This window comes from Miniopterus schreibersii (genome assembly GCF_964146895.1).
Source record: "Miniopterus schreibersii genome assembly, chromosome: 13".
NCBI lineage: Eukaryota > Metazoa > Chordata > Mammalia > Chiroptera > Miniopteridae > Miniopterus > Miniopterus schreibersii.
Window position 1 is genome coordinate 61,868,089 of NC_138113.1, and position 22,699 is coordinate 61,890,787.

General features: G+C 49.9%; 1 protein-coding gene across 1 annotated transcript in view; it reads left to right on the forward strand.

Annotated features, from left to right (window-relative positions):
- Positions 1-675: 675 nt before the first annotated feature.
- RFX8 (regulatory factor X8) overlaps positions 676-22,699 on the forward strand; it is a gene marked incomplete at both ends in the record, with an annotated part of 59,480 nt that continues 37,456 nt past the window's right edge. The window contains 4 exon segments of the mRNA XM_081156447.1: positions 676-749; positions 7,007-7,130; positions 12,670-12,731; positions 15,644-15,730. Of these exon segments, the coding sequence (XP_081012573.1) occupies positions 676-749; positions 7,007-7,130; positions 12,670-12,731; positions 15,644-15,730 (347 nt within the window).

Consider the following 22,699-nt stretch of genomic DNA (forward strand, 5'->3'; position numbering starts at 1 on the left):
TGCGGGGCCCCCCTGCGGCCAGCGCCGCGCCCGCACCCCGCCCGGCCGACGGGGCTCTGACCGCCGGCACCGGCACAAGGCGCGGGCACCGCGCGGGCACCGGCACAAGGCGCGGGGCGGGCCGCCGTCCTGGCTGCAGGTGGGGGTCACCCCGGTGCAGCGGCCGCACCCCCAGCTGCCGCGGGAGCCCCCTGGGGTGTCGCCTCCAAAGTCCCGATGCCCCCCAGTCGGCATCACTGAACTCCGGGGGCGCTCGTGAGGGCCCCGGCTGCCCCTCGATGACGTCAGAACCTCCGGGGGGGGGGGCGCCGTGGGCGCCGGTAGTTTCAGGGTGACCAGGGTCATCCCACAGCGGGCGGGGCCGGGGCCAAGGCAGCGAGAGGCCGCTGGACGGGGGGGGGGGGGGGGGGGGCTGCCTCGCCTCTGTCCTCCTATATTTAGACCCAAGGGGGGCCACCCCTGCCCCCAACCCTCACAACGGGGTGCAGGGCGTGGCCCAGGCGCCCTCCGAGGGCAGGCCCCGCGCCCCCCGCGCCCCGCGCGCCCCGCGCGCCCAGCCTGGCTCCTGCGCCCCGCGCCCCCCTCCCCGTGCCCCCCCCCCCGTGCCCCCTGCGCCCGCCTCTAAAGTCAACGCCCAGAAGCCGACGGTCCGACGGCGCCGCGGGGGTCCCCGCCATGGCCCAGGGGGCGCCGGCCTCCCCGCCCGGGGCCTGGGGCAGCCGCGGCCCGCACAGGGGCATCCTCCAGTGGTGAGCGGCCCGCGCCCCCACCGCGGGGCTTCCAGGTGGGGGGGCGGGGGGAGGGGGCGTCGCTCTGAACCCCACCCCGGAGGAGGGGCGGTCAGGAGGGGGCCTCAGGCCACAGTGCAGACCGACCACCTGCTCTCAGCCCAGGAAAAGGTCTGAAAGGACGGCCGGTGACACCCAGGACCGGCGACTGTGGATGCTGGGTGCCTGGGCCACAGACAGACTGGGGACAGACACACACACACACACACACACACACTCAGGAAAGGCCTCCAGGTCTGGACAGACAGACACACACTCAGGAAGGGCCTCCAGGTCTGGACAGACAGACACACACTCAGGAAAGGCCTCCAGGTCTGGACAGACAGACACACACTCAGGAAAGGCCTCCAGGTCTGGACACGCACACGCACACACACACTCAGGAAAGGCCTCCAGGTCTGGACAGACAGACACACACTCAGGAAAGGCCTCCAGGTCTGGACAGACAGACACACACTCAGGAAAGGCCTCCAGGTCTGGACAGACAGACACACACTCGGGAAAGGCCTCCAGGTCTGGACAGACAGACACACACTCAGGAAAGGCCTCCAGGCCCAGGTACCTCGGGACTTCCCTGGGGCCACACTTCTGGGGAATCAGTCCAGCCTGCCCCGCCGGGTGGGCAGCGTGGGCTGGGCCTTGTTGGTTGAACTGACCCTCACATATACCTCTGAAAGTATATGTTGTCCAGGACAGGAAAGGTTTTCTTAGTCTGAGATCCAGAACAGGATGTTTCCTAACTTAAAGCAAAGAAATTTTTAGCTGTGACAATGGATTCCACATCTTTTGTGAAATTCTCTTCTGGCTGTTTAAATAGAGGCAGAAAAAACTGGAAGGAAAATACCATTAGCCCTTGGGACACATGAAGCTTGTGGGTTTGTAACACTTCATAAGCAGGAAAATAATTTAATCCAGTCCTGAAACCTCAGTTTTATAAGGTGAATAACTAGTGGAAATCTAATTACTTTAAAAAAAAAGCTTTAAGGAATAGTTCTCAGGAAAGACTTTCTGAAAAAGTTATGTGAGTGAGAGAAAAAGGAAGGGTGAGTTTGTGATTATAACCCCAAAATGCCTACATGGTTATTCCTTTCCTCCCAAGAAAAATTTTTGATGTATTTTGTCTTGCGTAAGAGAAAAAAAGAGAAAAGAATAAATATTAAAACACAGTGTTTTCAGAGTGTTACATAGCGATGCCCTGTTACTTTTGCATTCACTACCTCAGACCCCTTGGCGTATCGACACCTTCTCAGAAGGAAAGGCTCTGAGGACGCCTTTGTCAACTATTTCAGGTCACCTTTAGTCAACTAGAGTTTCTGGGGTTTGCTCTTATGTTCCAGAGATTTAAAAGAATGATTGCGTTTAAAAAGTACCTGCACACTCCTAAAGTTGTGTGTGCACTGAGGAAGTGTGGGTGCCCTGAGTCACTTGGGATGGTGTGAGTTGCAGTCACAATTCAAGGCTTAAGCCACAGATTCCTACCCCTTCAGGCTCTGACCGACCCTCCAGGCTCCTGTGCTCCAAGGGGAGGGTGGGGTCCTGGCCTGTGTGGCTGATTTGATTGAGTGCGTCCCCTGCACCAAAGGTCGCTGGTTTGATTCCCAGTCAAGACACACACCCAGGCTGTGGGTTTGATCCCTTGCGCATGCTCTCTCTCCCTTCCTCTCTTTCTAAAAAGTCAATAAAGACATATTTTTTAAAAAGAAAAAAGAAAAAGGAGGAGGGGCAGTGGAGGTGAGAGGGGCTTAGTTTCCTTGGAGGACTGCTCTTAGGCATCCAGTCTAGGAGGGTGTTTAACAGATCACTGACTGTTGGCATTAGCACCAACACTAAAAACACAGGCCCCACCGCTTACAGCCGTTGGGGTGGTCGTTACCAAACGAAAGGAAGTAGAAAATAAGGCGTGTTGGCGAGGATGTGGAGAAGTTGGAGCCCTTGGGCACTGTTGGTGGGAATGTAAAGTGGTGGCCACTATGGAGAACAGTAAGGAGGTACCTCAAAAAAATGAAAGTAGAACTAGCATATGATCCACCAATTCTGTTTCTGGGTATGTACCCCCAAAGAATTGAAAGCAGAGACTCAAACTGGTATTTGTATCCTCGTGTTCATAACGGCATCACTCGCAATAGCCCAGGGCGAAAGGCACGGGAACCTGCACCCCAGGTGAGCGGGGAGACTAAAGGTGTTCAGCCAGCCTTCAGCAGGGAGGGGTCTGACAGGCGCTGCCCAGGGCGAAGCTCGCAGACGCTGTTCCACGTGAAATAAGCCGTCACAGAAGCACACGCACTGTGTGAGTCCTCTCATACGAGGTACCTAAAGCCAAATTCACTGAGGCAGAGAGCAGAGAGGTGGCTGCCAGGGGCTGGGAGAAGAGGGGGTGGGAAGCTAGTGTTTAATGGGTACAGAGGGTCAGTTTTGCAAGATGAGTTCTTTGCAATGTGCAGGTACTTAATGTCTCTGAATTGTACATTTCTAAATGGTAGCATTAATGCTGTGTATGTTTCACCACAATTAAGAAATACATTTTTTTTTAAAAACAAACAAACCAGAACAGAGCCCCTCAGTTTGTAACCCAGAGCCTCGGCATCCCGGCGGTGTTAGGAGACACCCAGGGAGCCCAGCTTCCTAGCAGAGCAGCAGAGGGTACCGGCAGGCGAGCTGGGGCTTCTGAGTGAAAGACCAGGGAGGGACAGACTGCTGTCCCGGGGAAGAAATGCTCCATTTTCAGCATTACTTCGCTGTAAACTTTTCCAGTCAGTCACTACGTAGGACCCACATCTCAGAGGCCTCAGTGCCACTGTTATCAGCATGTGAGGCACTCTCCAGGGAGAAAGAGAGGTCCTGCCAGAAGCAGACAGGCTCTGGAAACAGAAGTAGTAGTTTTCTGTTCCACGGACAGGGAGGACTGTAGAAATGGGGACAGAAGTGGTCAGACCTCTGGTGAGCACACAGGGCTACAGACCAGTGATCTGACTTCCCCTGCTGGGCGGTGTGACTGGTTGGCGCCCTGGCTTCAGACCTCAAGTGAAGCTCTGAGAGTCTTCTAATCCCTGTGCATGCTAAGCCTGGCTGTGGGCTGGATAACTGTCTCCTGCATGTAAATAAGACTTTTTCAGATTTCTGCAGACTCTGCTGAAATTAAGAAAATAATTTCAAAATAATTTATTTTGAAAGGAATAGATTTCCTAGTAGCTTTTGATCAAGCTGAACCAAAGGGTACTTATACCCAGAAAATGTGAGAACCGCGGGACTGGGTGTGTGGACTCTAAAGATGGCTATTAACAGATTGTCCATCACTCAAAATAAGGAGAGCATCATGCATGTTCCCAAGATCTTAGCCAACAACTTCACCCGACAATGAGGCCGGGAAAACCCTGTCATTATGCAGCTAAGCAAGGAATTGGGTGATCAATCCACTTCAAACTTGGACAGCTTTATAATGGCACATCACCCAAAGACATTTGGGGGCATGGTGGAAAAGCCTTGGCCAATCCCACCTGCCAGTGGATCTGCCCAGCCCTCCTGCCTGCACCTTCCCGTTGCGCCTCTCCTTGGGCCCACACGTAGGGGAAAGCCAGGCTCACTGGCCGCAGGCGCTTCTGCGCTGCCAGCCTGCTAACATGGACATTTTTCTTGCTTCCATTCAGGATTTTGGAGGTAGACATAAAAATGATAACATGAGCTTCTGTGTGCCAGCCAGTGTACTCGGCACACTGCATACTTGTTTTCTAATCGTAGAAACTGTGAGTTGTCTCAGAGTCCTGGGTGATCATCACCAGCATAGTTTCCTATGTGTGTGGAGACAGGGTGGGGAAGCAACTGCTGTTTGAGCTGAAGTCCAGGCCCGCCTCCGAGGGGAGGCGCTCCTCTCGTACAGGGCAAACCAAAGCCCACTTTCAAAACGTCCCTTGGCCCACTTAACGGATGCCTGCAGCTACCACACCAGCCCCTGAGGTCAGGCCGGGAACTCTGGGGAAAGGACCACAGGCTCACGGTCACAAACGGGGCAGGTCAGAGCAGGCAGACCACGCGGCCACGCAGGCTGCACGCCGAGGCGCCCTTCCCTGACGTGTGTGGGAGGAGGGACTGTCACGGCCTTCACTGCTATTCCCGTGGAGAAGCAGGAGGACAGCAGTTCGCTGAGCCTAGAGCAAAAGAATTGCCCTGGCACCTCACAGAAACTCGGAGTTCATTTTAAGGAGCGGCTGTTTTGTGGATGGCTTTTTCAGGAGACCCTTCCTGACTACACCAGTAGTGCTATGAATAAAGAGTGAGCCTGCGCTCCCTGCCCGTTGCCCCTGCCGCAGTCCCCAGCTCCCCAGCTTAGCCAGAACCTTCGCCTTTCTGGGACACGGTAGCTGTAGGTTTTCACACATCAACAAGTGGCATCTTCACCAAAGAAAGAGAAATACCACCTACGTATGAATTTGCTACTCCCCACTGCAGTAGACGTCTCCCTGTATCCAACCTTGAGCCAAATAATTGGTGCCATAACAGTATTTAAACCATGAGCAACACTGAGCTGTCCCACCCCATGTGATTTTATGGCAGAATCTTAGAAAATCCTGTCCCTGGGCTGCACAGTGTGAAGGGTCCCCGCAAATGGCATGGCCCTCCGGGATTTCAGAGAGTAAGCTTTTTTGGAAATAGGGTCATTAAGATGAAATCACACCAGGTTAGGGTGGGCCCTGCCTAGATGACTGGTGTCCTTGAGAAGAGGAGAGAGGACACTCAGGAGAAGGCCAGGTGAAGACACAGGAGCCAAGGGTCCTGGCTGTCCCAGGGCTGGGAGAGCGCATGGAACAGGTTCCCCTCGGGCCTCGGGACCCCGCGGTGTTGGACTTGCGCTTCCACAGCTGAGACGGGAAGTTTCTGCTGTTTTCAGCCGCAGGCCTGTGGTAATTTGTTACAGGGCCAGGTACCCCTGCCCCCCCCCCCCCACGTGTTGATTTTCCTTTCTTCCGGGAAGTCCATGGGATCGACAGTTGTGACTCTGGTCTTTAGCTCTCTAGGGAAGTAAATTTCTGCCTCGCTGTGCCTCATCCCAGAAAAATAAGCAGCATTTCATCAGTAAGAAGGGAAAAGATGTGTGGCTGGTGAATGCTAAGCAATTCTCGTGCTTAGAAATTGTGCTGGCTGGCTTTATGTGTTTCTTTAAGAGCCTGAGGAGGAACCAGGCAGTGTGTCCTTCACCAGGAAGGGAAGGCTGTGACTGGATGTCACTGTGGACCACACTTTGTGACCCCCGTCACCCTCACTACTTGCCCCCACACACTCACATGCCTGTTGCTGGAAGAGGCACCCTAGGGGTGAACCTGTGGGCCCGGCTATAAGCTGTGAGTCACTGGCAGAGTCCTCCATTCCCAGGGGATCCCCACCAGCCCCAGGGCCTGAACATTTGAGCAGTTAAAGGCCCCACCCAAGCAGAGCAGAGGCCCAGGGCCTGCACACACCCTGAGTGCCACGTAGTCCTGTCCCCGGCAGGAAATAAAGGAGAGTGAAGTGTGCTGCTTTTCTGTCTCTTGGTGTCCTGCGTTTTACAGCTCATTGCAATTTAAAGAATCAAAATATAGTGGACTGCTCCAAATCACTTGGATTTGAAAATCATGCAAGCAACTGCCTCAGGGATAGAGAGGGGAGGGGAGGGGAGGGGAGGGCTATGCACTGGTGCCTGGGTACAGGCACACGGGGGACTGGGAAGCCGCACCAGCTCCTACAGCCACCTGTAGGGTGGTAGACTCTGGGAGTGGGCTTGCTTGGTGTCTTAGAGAAGAAATAATTTTCCACTCCATACTTATAGAGATCTCGGCTGCAGCCTTTATAAAGGTACATGAAACAGTGTCTGCTGAGCCCAGTAATTTGGACTTCTTTTCGGAATGGCTTCAGGCCAAAAATATAAAACAACAACAGCAAAATCTACCATGTTGATAATCTAATGGCCCAAAATCAACACACAGGGTGAGGCAAAAGTAGGTTTAGTTGTTCGTATGGGAAATCATGCAATAATTAATAAATAATAGTAAAAGAATTAATTCTGTGTTTCAAATACTCACAACTGTGAACCTACTTTGCCCCACCCTACATGAACTCTGGGCTGAGAGCAGAAGGGTATAATACATTTACTGATTGGTGACCCTTTGCATTTAGTAAATTAAACATATATCAAAATGTCCTGTTCTAGGAAAATGGATGCCAATTTTCTCTTCTTCTTCTTTGCCCAGGTTGGTGGACAATTTTTGTGTTTGCGAAGGGTACAGTGTGCCTCGCTGCCTCATGTATGAGATTTACATGGACACCTGTGGGCAAAATGCCCAGAACCAAGTCAATCCAGCCACATTTGGGAAGGTAAGTTGTGAAGATAAAAGTACAGTGTTCATTGAGTTTAAAAAAAAAGAAGTACCCACATGAATTGATGAGGCAACATTAGGATTTGTTTGGCTCTAATGGGTTCTCAATGGGTATAATTTGGCTCTGCTTGGGGAAGCCAACCAGTTGGCCAACACACTACTGCATCTCCATGGAAAAGCCATCCTTTCTTTGCCCAAGCTTCATAGTGAGGGCCCAGGAAGGTAAGGAATGGGGTGACACCTCAAGAGTGCCACTGTGGCAGCTCCAAATACCTGAGTTTGCTGGGCCCTTACTCCCTGTGTGGAAATGCCCAACCTCAGCTCCACATAAGCTCCAGGAGCCACTCTGTCGCATCAAACAACTGATGTTTCCCACAATTTGGTCTTACTTAGAGAACTCATTGACTCTTAAAGATTTCCTCTGAAAGTTAAGAGCCCTGTCAGGAACTTTGTTTAGACCATATAATATTCAGACAATGTTAACACAAGGATAGTCTTCTGAGACCCTCCATATTTAATAAGTATTTATTGAGCAGCCTCTGTGTGCCAGGCACTGTTTTAGATGCTGGGGATACAACAATGAAAAAGACATTTCTACCCTCACTGAACTTATTGTATTATGGTTGGGGGAGACAGGGAAATTAGATAAAATATATAGTATATTAGATGGGATAAATGCCAAGGCAGAATACAGAACAGAAAGAGCTAGGACTCTAGAGGAAAGAGATATCTTGTCCAGTCCAATTGCAAGTTTGACTGGGTCTCATAGACTCTAATCCAGTGCTGTCCAATAGAAATTCAATGGGAGTCATGGACATAATTTTAAATATTTTACTATCCTCATTTTTGAAGTTTTTTAATGGTGAAAATAATATTTTATAATTTTTAAGTTTAATCCAAAATATTAAAAATATTACCTTTTCACCAGGAAATCAATATTAAAAATCACCAAGTTATTTTTTCAATCTTTTCTCCAACAAAATTTTCCAAATCCAGTGTATTTTACATGCAAGCCCATCTCAATTCAGACTAGCCACACTTTAAGTGCTTATCAGCCACATGTGGCTGGTATTTCCCATCTGGGTCAGCGCAGTGAATGGTGGGTCACCAGGCAGCTCCTCCCTCCCCCGGAGCACCCCTGGGCGGCCGGGGCTCTGCGGCGCTGCACTGGCTGGGCCAGGCCCCAGCCTTCTCCTGGCTGCCTGCCTGGCTGTCTTGTCAGGTGGAAGTGGGGTGACTTCCACTTGACATGCTTTGGTTCTGTAGGATCCTTACTTCCTTTTCTAAGAAACCAAAGACTGTTTTTCAAAATCTGTTTTAGATTTTCTTAGAAGTTGTTTCAGTCCCACTGCAGAGTATTCCACAGGACAAGTTAAAAAGAGACTCCAGTGTACAATGGGCATTTCATTAGCATTTTTCATCTTAATCCTGCCTTAGCATCCATTCCCCAAGACACTAGCTTGCAGCTCTCCTTGGGAATTCGCCTGAAGAGTGGGCCAGTCCAGTGGAGCTGGGATTGGGAAGGGAGCCTTTGCTGCCGGCTCTGTGACAACAGAGAAGGGAGAGGAAGGGGGACAGGATATGATCCCAAAGCATGTTTACAAGAGAAACAACAAAATACCCAATTCCCGTTTCCTCCCCGCTCCCCTGGGAGCGGAGTCAGTTCCTGGCTCCACAGCGGTTCCTGTGCAGATGTGAGAAGGTTTCTCATTCCTTTGGGCAGTGCTGGGCATGTGAGGGCGACACTCATTCCTGCTGCAAGTGATAACCTTACTGGACGAGGGGATTTCCGTAACACTGACTTCCTTTTAAAAATAACTTTTACTCATGTTTTTCCGATTATAAAAGTAACACATTCCCTTTAGAGAAAATGTGGGAATTAGAGAAAAGTGTATAAAAAGAAGAAAATAAATACCGGCTATGGCCTTGCCATCCAGAGATGTAGCCTGCGTGTGGTTCATGTGCATGCTCATGCGCATGTGCACACACGTGCCCCGCCGGGGCTGGGGAGAGATCACACAGAGAGTTTGAACCTGCTCCTTGGGTGGCCCTTCCTAGGCCCCAATGAGCCTTGGAGCCGGCAGCGGGACCTCTCTGGAAATCCTTGGGTGCTGCAAAGCCCTGTTGTCACTCTAATTTATCCAACAGTGTCAGTCTGCTGCTTAGAATGTTGTTCCACGTTCTGAACTGGGGTCAAGGTGGAAGCTTTTCCCACCTCCTCCAGTGTGGTTTCTTGCCAGCAAAGAACTAGGTGTGGGGCTGCTTCTTCCCTCCCCCCTCTCCTGCCCCCCCTCACTGGGGGTTGGTTTGACCCCTCCAGGAGGGGAGGTGAAAGGGGCTGGGAGGTTCCTCCTGCACAGCTTCCCCAGTCATGTTTGGGGACTAGGCAGACTCTTATCTCCTGGTCCCTTCTGTGGCTCCTTCAGAGTAGCCCCCGGGGGTGTTCGCACACGCATCCCTTGCCTGGGTGACTGACTCGTTCTGAAGCCTGACTGCCCGTCCCGGGGCCCTTGCGAGGCAGAGCCCGGGCTGTCCCACACGGCAGCTCTTCACGGAAACTCCTCAGCCATTGTTGACGTGAGAGGACTATGGGTAAGCCCCCTGAAACCAGGGCAGTAGCCACTCTCCTCTGCCAGTCCACCAAGGCCGCTGGCCAGCCTGTCCCTCATCTGCCAGGACTCCTGTGCCACAGCCAGACACTGACTGCAGGAGCTTCACAGTAACTCTCTAGTGAGTCCATGAATCCCCTTCTGCCAGGCCCATGGCACACACCCTTCCCAGGTAAGAGAGTGGTCTTGCCACAAGAAATGCCCTCACGCTTCCTCTTCTCTCTACCTCTTTGTGGATGATTGGAATTTTAAAACCAAATTTTTGCTAAATGCCTGAGAGCGTGAGCCCCTGCTATGTGTCTCACAGGTCACTCTGCTTCCTGTGGTCTTCATGGCTCATCCTGCTGTACGGATACTATGTAGGTGGATGGACTGAAAGAAGGATGTATGCATGGATGTACAGACAGACTGGTATTCGGACAGACAGGTGGGCTGACAGATAGACAGAATGCAATTTGGCACACTTTTTGTCAGCACTAAGCCTAGAATCAGACTAATTAGGTTATAACCCTGGGCAAGTTATTTAACCTTTTTGTGCCTCAAGTTCGTCATCTGTAAAATGAGAGTATTCATAATGTTAATAGTACTAACATCATGACATGCTTTTAAGAAATTAATGAGAAAGCACACGTAAAGAGAATTAAATAATCTTGGTGCATGGGAAGCACCCAAGAAACATTAACTATGATAATTATATGCCTATTTTCATCCAGAACATCTTAAACTTTCACATTAAAATATTCAGTGCGCCCGGCCAGGCACGGCTCAGCGGTTGGGCATCAGCCTAGGATCCAGGAGATGGTGGTTCGATTCCCGGTCAGGGCCCGGGCCCGGGTTGGGGGCTTGACTCCCAGCTGGGGGCGTGGAGGGGGCACCTGATCGGTGATGACTCTCATCATCGATGTTTCCCTCTCTCTCTCCCTTCCTCTCTCTGAAATCAATAAAGACATATTAAAAACACACACACACGCACACACACACACGCACACACACACACACACACACACACACGCACACACATTCTCCCACGCACGTTGTAAAATGGCTAAAGATCCTTTTTGGATGTTCCAGAACTCTTCCAACCATCCTCTTTCCTGGAAACTTAGGTTAAGATCTTTCTCTGTTATAAGTAACATTAACTGCCTGGTCATCTCCCCAGGAGAGACTCTAGACAATTACAGCCAATTCACACCGCTCGTGGCCGTCTTGGCATTCTTACCCAAACCTGTAATGTCCTTAGCCTAGAACACTTGCTGGTGAAGGACTGTGTTTCGCTGTCTCCGCGTGCGTGTGGGGTGGTCAGGAAGGTAAGCACTGTGGCAGGTGTTCTGGCCACATGTGCATTGTGTGTACACGTGACACCACCAGACCACTTTCTGTTGGTGTGTCAGTGTTTTTCCTATGGATTTATGTGAGCTCTCTCTATATTAAGTATGTAAATTTTTTACTTATTACATGTTTTGGAAATAATCATCTCAGTTGGTTTTTAAATTTTAACTGTGGTGTGCTTGATCATAAAATGAAGTCACGGGGTCATTTGGGGTTGGAAGTGCTCAATAAAGTCAACTACAGGTTATTACACCTCTAGACAACTAGGCAAGTTATTTCTGCTTCTCCCTCCAGAACACCAGACTACTTCCCAGGGCTTGAATCTGAGCCTGCTGTATGCTCTGTAATAATCCCATTAGGTACCTACTATCTTACAACTAGACACATAGGGAAGGTTTTAATTGATCTTCTTAAGAGGAGATGAAATTGTAAGAATCTGTTGTTGAAAGTAAAATTTCTGGCTTCTAATTCTGCACTTAGACTTCACTGACTTTTTCTTTGATCTCCTATCATTTATTTTTCATGTGTACATTTTGGTCTCCTTCCCTGAAGGAACCTGTCAATTTGGCCTCATGACCTTGACGTTTAATTGTGCAGGACTTGCCTTCCCTGTTCCTTCCTTCTCCTCCCCCACACCCAGACTTGGGAGGCTCCTGTAGGGAGACGTAGGACCTGGGGCCAGACAAGAGGAATGTTTTATGACACTGTCAAATCCTGCTGCTTGGAAGCTAAGGAAAAAAAAAAAGAGGGGTGCAGCAGGAAACCACCAGAAGCGGAGGCTGAGTGATTGTGGAGGGGTGTAGAAGAAGAGCAGAAATCCTGACCTGACTGTTGGGAGCACCGCGCCTCCTTGCCCCGCGTCTGTGCAATTTCACCAGGCCGCAGGGCCTCACTGTCAGCAGGCATGCCCTTGGCCCACGCATGCCCTGGCCCTCTCATAACGAGGAAACAGAACAGACTTCTATTTTTTTTAATGTTATTGATCATAAACATAATATCAGTGCTACTTAACAATGTGCATTAAAATGGTAACTGGGAGGTGAGAAGCGGAGTCAGAAGTAGCTATGTTATTCAGAGTTGTAATAGCCTTTGCTAACAAAACCTGTACAAGGAACAAATTAGGTAAACAAATGAATAATAAAATGTGAAAATGATCACGTTGGAAAAAGAGGAAAACAGTAAAATTATGGGGCACTCACACGATGGACTATTATGCAGCTGTTAACCCCTGTTTTCAGAGAATTCGTAATGACCAAAGGAAATGTTTGTGGTTCCACGTGGAGGGAAGCAAGTGGAAAGCAAGACTGCAGACATGCTCGTGTGGTGTCAGTTGTTTCATGTATGTAGCATAGAACACGGGCACCTATGGAGACTTTGATAAAAGACTAGACAGAACCACATCGGGGTGCAAATGGTGATTTCCTCTGAGTGGTATGTTTTCTTCTTTATACTTGTCTGATATTTTTCAAATTTCATTTATACATATTTTCTTTATCATCAGAACAGAGGAAGTATAGTTTATGTAGTGTGAGAGGAGAAATCGGAAGTTTTATTTCTAAATTTTTGAATTAAAACTTGAAATCTGACTTATTATTTTAGCTTGTGCACTTGGTTTTTCCTGGTCTTGTTGCCCCGAAGCCAAGCACGAGAGGAAGTGCCAGGTAGGTTTGTCATTTTTGTTTTACTTTAAATGTTAAAAAAATTTTGAAAAAAATCACAAACTAAGTGACTAAAAAAGTTCAAAATGAAACAAACTATAAATATCAACTCTTATCAGAGAGTTCCCACAATTCAAATGGAGATCCTAGTGCCTAAAATGATTCAGGTAATATTAGAACCAAATATTAATGTCTGTTTTCTCAGCAATTTTGTTGAAATACAAAAGTCGCAATATATATTTTTCTGTCTCAGCAACTTAAATACTTAGAGATGTAAATGTCTAATTGTTGAAATATTTAAATAATTACACACACAGAATAATAGAACTGTTTTAATTACTGTTTGAGCTAAAGCTTCCAAGTATTCATCTAATTAGCATATTTGAACTATATTCAGGAGACTAGGTACCCAGGCTATATTTTTAACACAAAAAGAAATTTCAGTGTTATATGGTGCATGGTGTTATAACTGTCACTCAGTTATCATTGTTACTTGTTGTTTGTTTTAAAACAAGAAAAATCAGGAGATATCAGGAAATCGGTGGAAAGAAATGGAAGCCGAGTTAGGAGAGGGGCCTGCAAGCTTGAAGCAGTGAGTGGAAAACAGGGGAAGAGTCTGCCAAACTCAGTACTGCCCAACAGTTCATTTGAAAACTTTAGTTGCACTGCTAAGAGCCTGGACCAGCTGCGGCTCAGCAGAGGAGCCTCTGGGCTGCAGAGGGCCCAGCCCAGCTCCCAGGGCCAGCTCCCAGCGTCCAGCTCCCAGCGCCCAGCTCCCACCTCCCACCTCCCAGCTCCCACCTCCCAGCTCCCAGCTCCCAGCTCCCAGCTCCCAGCTCCCAGCTCCCACCTCCCACCTCCCACCTCCCAGCTCCCAGCTCCCACCTCCCACCTCCCACCTCCCAGCTCCCACCTCCCAGCTCCCAGCTCCCACCTCCCACCTCCCACCTCCCACCTCCCACCTCCCACCTCCCACCTCCCAGCTCCCACCTCCCAGCTCCCACCTCCCACCTCCCACCTCCCAGCTCCAAACCTCCCACCTCCCAGCTCCCACCTCCCAGCTCCCACCTCCCAGCTCCCACCTCCCACCTCCCACCTCCCAGCTCCCAGCTCCCACCTCCCAGCGCCCACCTCCCAGCTCCCAGCTCCCACCTCCCACCTCCCACCTCCCACCTCCCAGCTCCCACCTCCCACCTCCCACCTCCCAGCTCCCACCTCCCAGCTCCCAGCTCCCAGCTCCCACCTCCCACCTCCCAGCTCCCACCTCCCAGCTCCCACCTCCCACCTCCCACCTCCCACCTCCCACCTCCCACCTCCCACCTCCCACCTCCCAGCTCCCACCTCCCACCTCCCACCTCCCAGCTCCCAGCTCCCACCTCCCACCTCCCAGCTCCCAGCTCCCAGCTCCCACCTCCCACCTCCCACCTCCCACCTCCCACCTCCCAGCTCCCAGCTCCCAGCTCCCACCTCCCACCTCCCAGCTCCCACCTCCCAGCTCCCAGCTCCCACCTCCCAGCTCCCACCTCCCACCTCCCACCTCCCACCTCCCAGCTCCCACCTCCCAGCTCCCACCTCCCACCTCCCACCTCCCAGCTCCCACCTCCCAGCTCCCACCTCCCACCTCCCACCTCCCAGCTCCCACCTCCCACCTCCCAGCTCCCAGCTCCCAGCTCCCACCTCCCAGCTCCCACCTCCCACCTCCCAGCTCCCAGCTCCCAGCTCCCACCTCCCAGCTCCCACCTCCCACCTCCCACCTCCCACCTCCCAGCTCCCACCTCCCACCTCCCAGCTCCCACCTCCCACCTCCCACCTCCCACCTCCCAGCTCCCACCTCCCACCTCCCACCTCCCACCTCCCACCTCCCAGCTCCCACCTCCCACCTCCCACCTCCCACCTCCCAGCTCCCACCTCCCACCTCCCACCTCCCAGCTCCCAGCTCCCACCTCCCAGCTCCCACCTCCCAGCTCCCAGCTCCCAGCTCCCACCTCCCACCTCCCAGCTCCCACCTCCCAGCTCCCACCTCCCACCTCCCAGCTCCCACCTCCCAGCTCCCACCTCCCACCTCCCACCTCCCACCTCCCAGCTCCCACCTCCCAGCTCCCAGCTCCCACCTCCCAGCTCCCACCTCCCAGCTCCCAGCTCCCAGCTCCCACCTCCCACCTCCCACCTCCCACCTCCCAGCTCCCACCTCCCAGCTCCCAGCTCCCACCTCCCACCTCCCAGCTCCCACCTCCCAGCTCCCACCTCCCACCTCCCACCTCCCACCTCCCAGCTCCCACCTCCCACCTCCCACCTCCCACCTCCCAGCTCCCACCTCCCACCTCCCAGCTCCCAGCTCCCAGCTCCCACCTCCCAGCTCCCACCTCCCACCTCCCACCTCCCACCTCCCACCTCCCACCTCCCAGCTCCCACCTCCCACCTCCCACCTCCCAGCTCCCACCTCCCAGCTCCCACCTCCCACCTCCCACCTCCCAGCTCCCACCTCCCACCTCCCACCTCCCACCTCCCACCTCCCACCTCCCACCTCCCACCTCCCACCTCCCACCTCCCAGCTCCCAGCTCCCAGCGCCCAACAGAAGAGAACCTGGGTGTAGCTTCATGTTACTGTAAAGAGGTTAATGGCCGCAGCAGCAGGAGGCCTCCCCTGTTGAGTCCCCCCATTAGAATGAGCCTCATATACTGAGAACGCAGAGTAGAACATTCACAGGCCCTGTTAAAAGCTGATGCTTTTGAAATAGTATGAAATTGTTGACCTACCAGAGCTTGGTCAGGCTGAGTGACTGTTAGCTTTTCCTAATAAAGGGGACCAATGATAAAGCCTGGAGAAGCCCATGTGTGCATTAGCTAGTCCGTTTGAGTTTCTATAAAGCATGCCAGTGGCTTGACATGATCTTTAAGACAACTTCATTTTTCAGGTGTCATTATGATGGAATCTGTATGAAGAAGAGCTCTTTCTTTTATGGCCAGTATTGCTACCTTCTGGGTGAAAAAAGGTATCAGAGGTTAGTAGCTATTGTTTAAGTATTTTGGTCATCGGTCACAGCTCTGTTAATATCAGAAGAATTCATATTTTTGTTGAATCTAACTGGCTTTTTGGCTTTTCGGCCATTAATCCTGGTTCAGGGTGGAAACACACACATCACATCCACATGCCTTTGGCATGGGCAGAAAATCAGTCTCTGGCAATATCACGGGCCAGGGAAACTCATTTCCGGTTCCTTCCTTAAATATTTTTCACCTTAGTCTTTATCTCCGCTGCCAGGTCCTGGACGGCGGTCCCTGCTGGCCTCGGGGGGCTCCCTCCCCGTTCGGTCCGCGCTTTGCTGAGCTGCAGCCCTTGGCACTCAGCGCGCTCCCCGGCTGGCCGGCCCGGGACAGGTCTCCGCTCTCTCCCCCACTGCTCGCTCCGGGCCCCTGCCCCTGGACGTGGGCGCTGGCCCAGCTCTCCCACCGCCAGGGCTCCCCTCGGGGTCTGCCGGACGCTTCCGTGCAGAGGGCACACCGGTGCCTCACACCCGGCGCGTGCAAGTCTAAAGGCACCGTCTCCGTCCAAAGCACCTCTGCCGCTTGCCTCCTTATTCCAGTCTGTGGCGCCCACGTCGCATCTGCGCGGCGTCGCCCCACACTGTGCCCAGCTCCCTGGGCTCACAGAGTGCGGTTAACTCGGCCTTTTCCGTTCTCCTGGCTCACGCATTCCGGTTGCCAGTATTGCCCCTGAATTCCTGTCACCTGACAGATTCTTTCCGGGGCCCCGGCGGCCTCCCTCTGCTCAGCCTCCCCGCTCTCTGAACGCGACCATGGGAATAACCTCCCTAAACTGCTGCATTTTCTTCGTCTCCTTTCTGCTCAGAAACACGCAGTGTTTGCCGCTCTTCCCTCCTGTGTAAAGACTCCCCCGACACACACCGGCGATAACTCCAGTTTCCTCCAACCATGCTGCCTGTTTCTTCTCCATATAAACCATCAACTTCAGCCACAAACTCTTACTCTGCGTAGATCAAACGTGGTTCTGTCTTCGCGGCCGCCGTCCTATCCTTCCGCGATGTCATTTCTTCTTCCCTCTGTCTAATTGGACCTTCCTGAATCCTGCTCCTTCCCTCCAGACGCACCCCAGGGAGCACCTGCCCAGTGGAACCACCCCCAGCAATACCAGCTCCGCCCTTTCACGCTGTTCACTGCTGACTACATTGTAAGCATCTCCACTTGACTCAGAAACTGCTCCCCGAGGCCTTGCCATATGGAGACCACATGTGACCAAGTAGCCAGGGACAATTTTAGTTTTACTTGTAGCCCGGCATAATTATTAAGAGTGTCCCCTTTCACTCTCAAAAGTGTTCTAGTTTGGACAATAAATTATAACAAACTATATGGTCACCTTTTGTAGAAGGTACCCTGTGTGGGAAGCAGCTGCTGAGGTGGAGCCACCAACATGGAGAAGACACGGGACCTTCTCTCCAATGGCTTAATAACAGAGTTAGATGCACATTGAACTTGGTACCAAGCGCAACGCGATGGGTATCGGAAGTACACGAAAGGTCCCGTGAGAACTCAGAGAGCAGGCGTCCTGGGCAGGGTCATGAGGGGCCTGCGAGGGTCTCGCTTTGAGCTAAGCTCTGGAGGACAGTTTAGAGTGTTGACAGGTGGGAGGTGGAGTGAGAGGGAGCAGGGTGCAGAGGCTGTCCAGGCGTAGGGAGGAGTGTGCGCAAGGACGCGGGGAAGGGAAGGCGGAGCTTTCCTGCTACGTGGGGAGCAGTGGAGCTGCAGCCCAGGATAAACCTGGGGGTGAGTTCAGAGGGCCTTGAACCCCAGGCTCGGCCCCGGTGTCCATGAGCCTTCGAGCCTTCCTTTGAGAAATGGGGTGGTATCGCCATGGGGATCTCCACAAGGGCAGGGACCCTGGAGTTTTACTGGGGCACTGAATCAGCCGAGGAAGAACCGAGAGGTCTGAATTGGGGTTTAGGAGACTGGGCTGTAAGGAGAAAGGGCGGAGAGGCGGCCCCACTTACTCAGCTGAGCGCCCGAACCAAAAAGGAGGCCGGTCGGAGAGACCTCTTGGCGCAGGGCTTCAGCTGGCCGCGTCAGTGTCCATGGGAGGGAACAGGCGACTCAGCCCAGCCTGTCCCACCAAAGCCTTAGCCTCACCTTAAATAGAGTCACTGTGCTCGGCTCCCAGCCAGCCCTTCCTCTTCAATCTCCTCTTCACCCCTTAGTTTTACGATGGAAAAATTACATCCACTGAAACGGAGAAGTTAAGGGAGAGAAATGTATCTCAGTGACAGTGAGAGCTTTCCTTGGGCAGCTGTATTCTCTCACTGGCTGGCCCGCGCCCCCTGAAAGGCTGGGCCTGGAGCCTACCACCCGAGCCCGGCAGGCGGGTGCGGGGCCTGCGCACACTCGTCAGGGTAAAGCAGGTGAGGCCCGCGCTGTGCCCGGGTGGGGGCCCCAGCACCAGGTCTCTGGGTTGATGTCGCAGAGAGCAGGGCTGGCACCAGCCTTTGCTGGGGGAAAATAGGCTCTATCCTTAGGGAGGAAGAGGAGGGCAGGGCTGTCGGTAACAGACGACGAGGGAAGGTGACATTGCTTATCCATGAGATAAGCCCAGCAGCAAACACTTTGCAAGTTCCCTGCTCAGCGCTGGCTTGATAACTGATAAAGTCGCAAGTCTTGGCCAATTAAGAGATTTTTTTAAAAAAAGAATCAAGATTTAAGGGTAACTTCTTTGCCAATTCCACATCTTAAGAAATATTAAATATCTATTTTAGAAGGCAGAGTCACAGTAAGTGGTATTCTGTTGTTAATTTTATGAGCTATACTAATGAAAATGTCTTCTATTTTATTACATATTTTGTATAAGGACTCATGTGACAAATTCCTCTTAAAAATTAGGTCTCAAAATACAAACTTTATGTCTAGTTTTCAGATAATGAAAACTGCATAACTCATCCATTTATTTATTTGTTCATTCAACGAATACTTGAATTCCTGCAATAAGTCAGGCCCTGTTCTAGCTGCTGGGGGTGCAGCAATAAACAGGGTGAACGAGGCCCCCTCTTGTCACTTTTGGTGAAGGAAAGACAATAAAAAAGAAAAATAGCGAGATGGATCTGAGCAAATTAAATGGAGTCGTGGACGGCTTCCCGGAGAAGATGCCATTGGAGCAGAAGGAGTGAGGAAAGAGCCTGAGGGGGATGAGTTCAAAGCACAGCAAGAGTCGGAGGTGGGTGGCGAGTGAGCAGAGGGGAGGGAGGGCAGGGAAGGAGCTTGAAAACAGGCGGGAGCCTGGAGGTCTGAGGGAGGAGAAGGGTGTTATTCTGAGTGAGAGGGGAGCCCCGAGCTGGGGGTGAAGCAGTGTGACTGCGCTTTAAGCGGAGCCCCCTGCAGGCCTGCTGAGACTGGGCCCCGAGAGGCCGCAGGGGGAGGCTGTGCGCCAGCCCTGGCAGAGGGGCACTGAGATTCCTCACTGGCCTAAATATAATCCTCTCCGAAAGCGGGTGGTGTATGCAACGCTGCCCGGGGATACGAGCCAGGCTCTGGAGCAAACGGCTGGCTCTGCGACCAGTAGGCTGCCTGACTTGTTTCACTTAGCGCGATGCTCTCGAGGGCTCTCCAGGACTTCGCAAATGATAACACGGCCTTCTTTCTCATGGCTAAACAGTATTTCTTTGTGTGTATGTACCACAATTTCTTTACCCGTTCATCTGCGGATATGCACTTAGGTTGTTTTTATATCATGCCTATTGTAATATTGCTGCAGTGAACATGGGGTGCATGTATTTTTTAAGTTAGTTTTTTCATTTCCTATGAATAAATACCCAGCAGTGGAATTGTTGGGCCGTAAGGTAGTTCTCTTTTTAATTTCTGAGGAAGCTCCAGACTGTTTTCCATGGTGGCTGCACCAGTTTATATTCCCACCAACAGTGCAGGAGGGTTCCCCTTTCTCTACATCTTTGCCAGCCTTTGTCATCTCTTGTTTTTGTTTTGTTCTGTTTTGTTTTCATAGCCACTCTAACAGGTGTGAGGTGGCATCTCACTGTGGTTTTGATTTGTACTTTCTGGAGGACTCCCGATGTTGAGCACCCCTCAGGTGCTTGCTGGCCATCTGTATGTCTTCTTCGGAAAAAACCTATTCAGATGCTCTGCCATTTTTAATTTTTTTTGTTTTTGTTTTACTCGAGTTGTATAAATTCTTTATATTTTTGGATATTAACCCCTTATATATGATTTGCGACTGTTTTCTCTCACTAAGTGTGTTGCCTTTTTATTTTGTTGATGGCTTTCTTTGCTTTGTGGAAATATTTTAGTTTGATGTTGCCCTACTTACTTATTCTTATTTTGTTGCTTTTGCTTTTGGTGTCAAATCCAAAAGTCATGGCCAAGATCAATGTCAAAGAGCTTACCACCTATCTTTTCTTCTAGGATTGTAAGTTTTCAGGTCTTACATTCAAGTCCTAAAACATTTGAATTAATTTCTTTGTATGGTGTAAGATAGTGGTCCCGTTTCCTTCTTTTGTGTGTGGCTATCCAGTTTTTCCAGCACCATTTATTGAAGAGACTGCCCTTACTTATTGTATATTCTTGGCTCCTTTGTTGCAAATTAATTGAACATGTGGGCATAGGTTTACCTCTGGGCTCTCTATTCTGTTGCATTGTTCTATGTATCTTATGAGTGATTTTCTTTTTTCTTATTTTATTTTATTATTTTATTTTATTTTATTATTTTATTTTATTTTATGTTTTCCATCACCATTTATCCCCCCTATACCTTCTTCCACTTTCACCCCCCCAATCACCACAATTGTCTGTGTTCATGAGTTTTCTCTCTTTTTTCCCTTTTTGCTCAATTCCTCCAGCCCCCAGCCCCCCACCACCTCCCCCACCACCAGAGCTGTCTGCCTGCTCTCTAAGAGTCTTTCCTTATTTTGCTCGGTAGTTCAGTTTGTTCATTAAATTCCACATATGAATGAAATCATATGGTTCTCGTCTTTCTCTGACTGGCCTATTTCACTTAACATAATACTCTCCACTTCCATCTCTGCTGCCACAAAGGGAAAATATCCTTATTTTTTTACGGCTGAGTAGTATTCCCTCCTGTAAATGCACCACAGCTTTTTTATCCACTCCTCTACTGATGGGCACTTTGGCAGTTTTCATATCTTGGGTATTGGAAATAATGCTGCGATGAACATAGGGGCGCATGTATTCTTTAGAATTAATGTTTCCTCAGGTATATACCCAAAGGTGGAATCACTGGGTCATAAGGCAGTTCCATTTTTAATTTTTTGTAGTAACTCCATACAGCTTTCCACAGTGGCTGCACAGTCATACACAACCAGCAGTGCACCAGGGTCCCCTTTCCCCACACCCTCGCCAGCACGAGTCATGTGTTGATTTGTTGATGGGGCCATTCTGACAGGTGTGAGGTGACACCTCATTGTGGTTTTAAGTTGCAGGAGTTCTTTATAAATTTTGGATATTAACCCCTTATCAAATGTATCATCGGCAAATATGTTCTCCCATTCAAGGTTGTCTTTTCATTTTGTTGATGGTTTCCTTTGCTGCACCAAAAACTGTTTACTTAAATGTAGTACCATTTGTTTGTTTTTACTTTTGTTTCCCTTGCCCAGGGAGATACATCAGAAAAAATATTAGTAAGAGAAACATCTGAGATTTACTGCCTATGTTATGGTATCAAGTCTTACGTTTAAGTCTATAATCCATTTTGAGTTTATTTTTGTGTATGGTGTCAGAAAGTGGTCTAGTTTAATTTCTTTTTGCATGTATCTGTCCAATTTTCCCAACACCATTTATTGAATAGACTGTCTTTACTGCATTGTATGCCCTTGCCTCCTTTATCAGATGTTAATTGACTGTATAGGCTTGGGCTTATTTCTGGGTGCTCTATTCTGTTTTATTGCTCTACGTGCATATTTTTATGCCAGCACCATGCTGTTTTGATTACCATGGCGTTTAGTATAGTTTCATATCAGGTAGCAAATTTGATTTCTCTAAATTTGTTCTTCTTTCTCAAGATTGCTTTGGATATTTGGGGTCTTTTGTGGTTCCATATAAATTTTTGGAATATTTGTTCTAGTTCTGTGAAATATGCCATTGGTATTTTGATAGGAATTGTATTAAATCTGTAGATTGCTTTACGTAGTATGGACATTTTAACAATGTTAATTCATCCTATCCATGGACATTGTATAAGGTTCCATTTATTTGTATCTTCAGTTTCTTTCTTTAGTGTTTTATAATTTTCTGAGCACAGGTGTTTTACCTCCTTGGTTGAATTTATTCCTAGGCACTTTATTTATTTTTATGCAATAGTAAGTGGGATTGTTTTCTTAGTTTCCCTTTCTGATAGTTAATTATAAAAAATGCAACTGATTTCTGGATATTTATTTTGTATCCTGCTACTTTACTGAATTTATGTATCAGTTCCAGTTGTTTTTTTGGTGGAATACTTAGGGTTCTCTATATACAGTATCATGTCATCTGCAAATAATGTGTTTTACTTCCTTCTCTCCAATGTGTATGCCTTTTATTTCTTCTTTTCTAGTTGCTGTGGCTAGACTTCCAGTACTATGTTGCATAAGAGTAGTGAAAGCAGACATCCCTGTCTTGTTCCTGATTTTAATGGAAATGCTTTTAGTTGTCCCCCATTGAGTATGATGTTAGCGTGGGTTTGTCATATACGGCCTTCGTTATATTAAGGTATGTTCCCTCTATTAACACTTTGCTGAAAGTTTTTATCATAAATGAGTGCTGGATTTTGTCAGAAGTTTTTTTGCATCTATTGATATGGTCATATGATTTTTATTCTTCATTTTGTTTATGCAGTGTACCACATTAATTGATTTGCAAGTATTATACCAACCATACATCCCAGGAATACACTCCACTTGATCATGTCATATGATATTTTTAATGTATTGCTGAATACAGTTTGATAATATTTTGTTGAAGATATT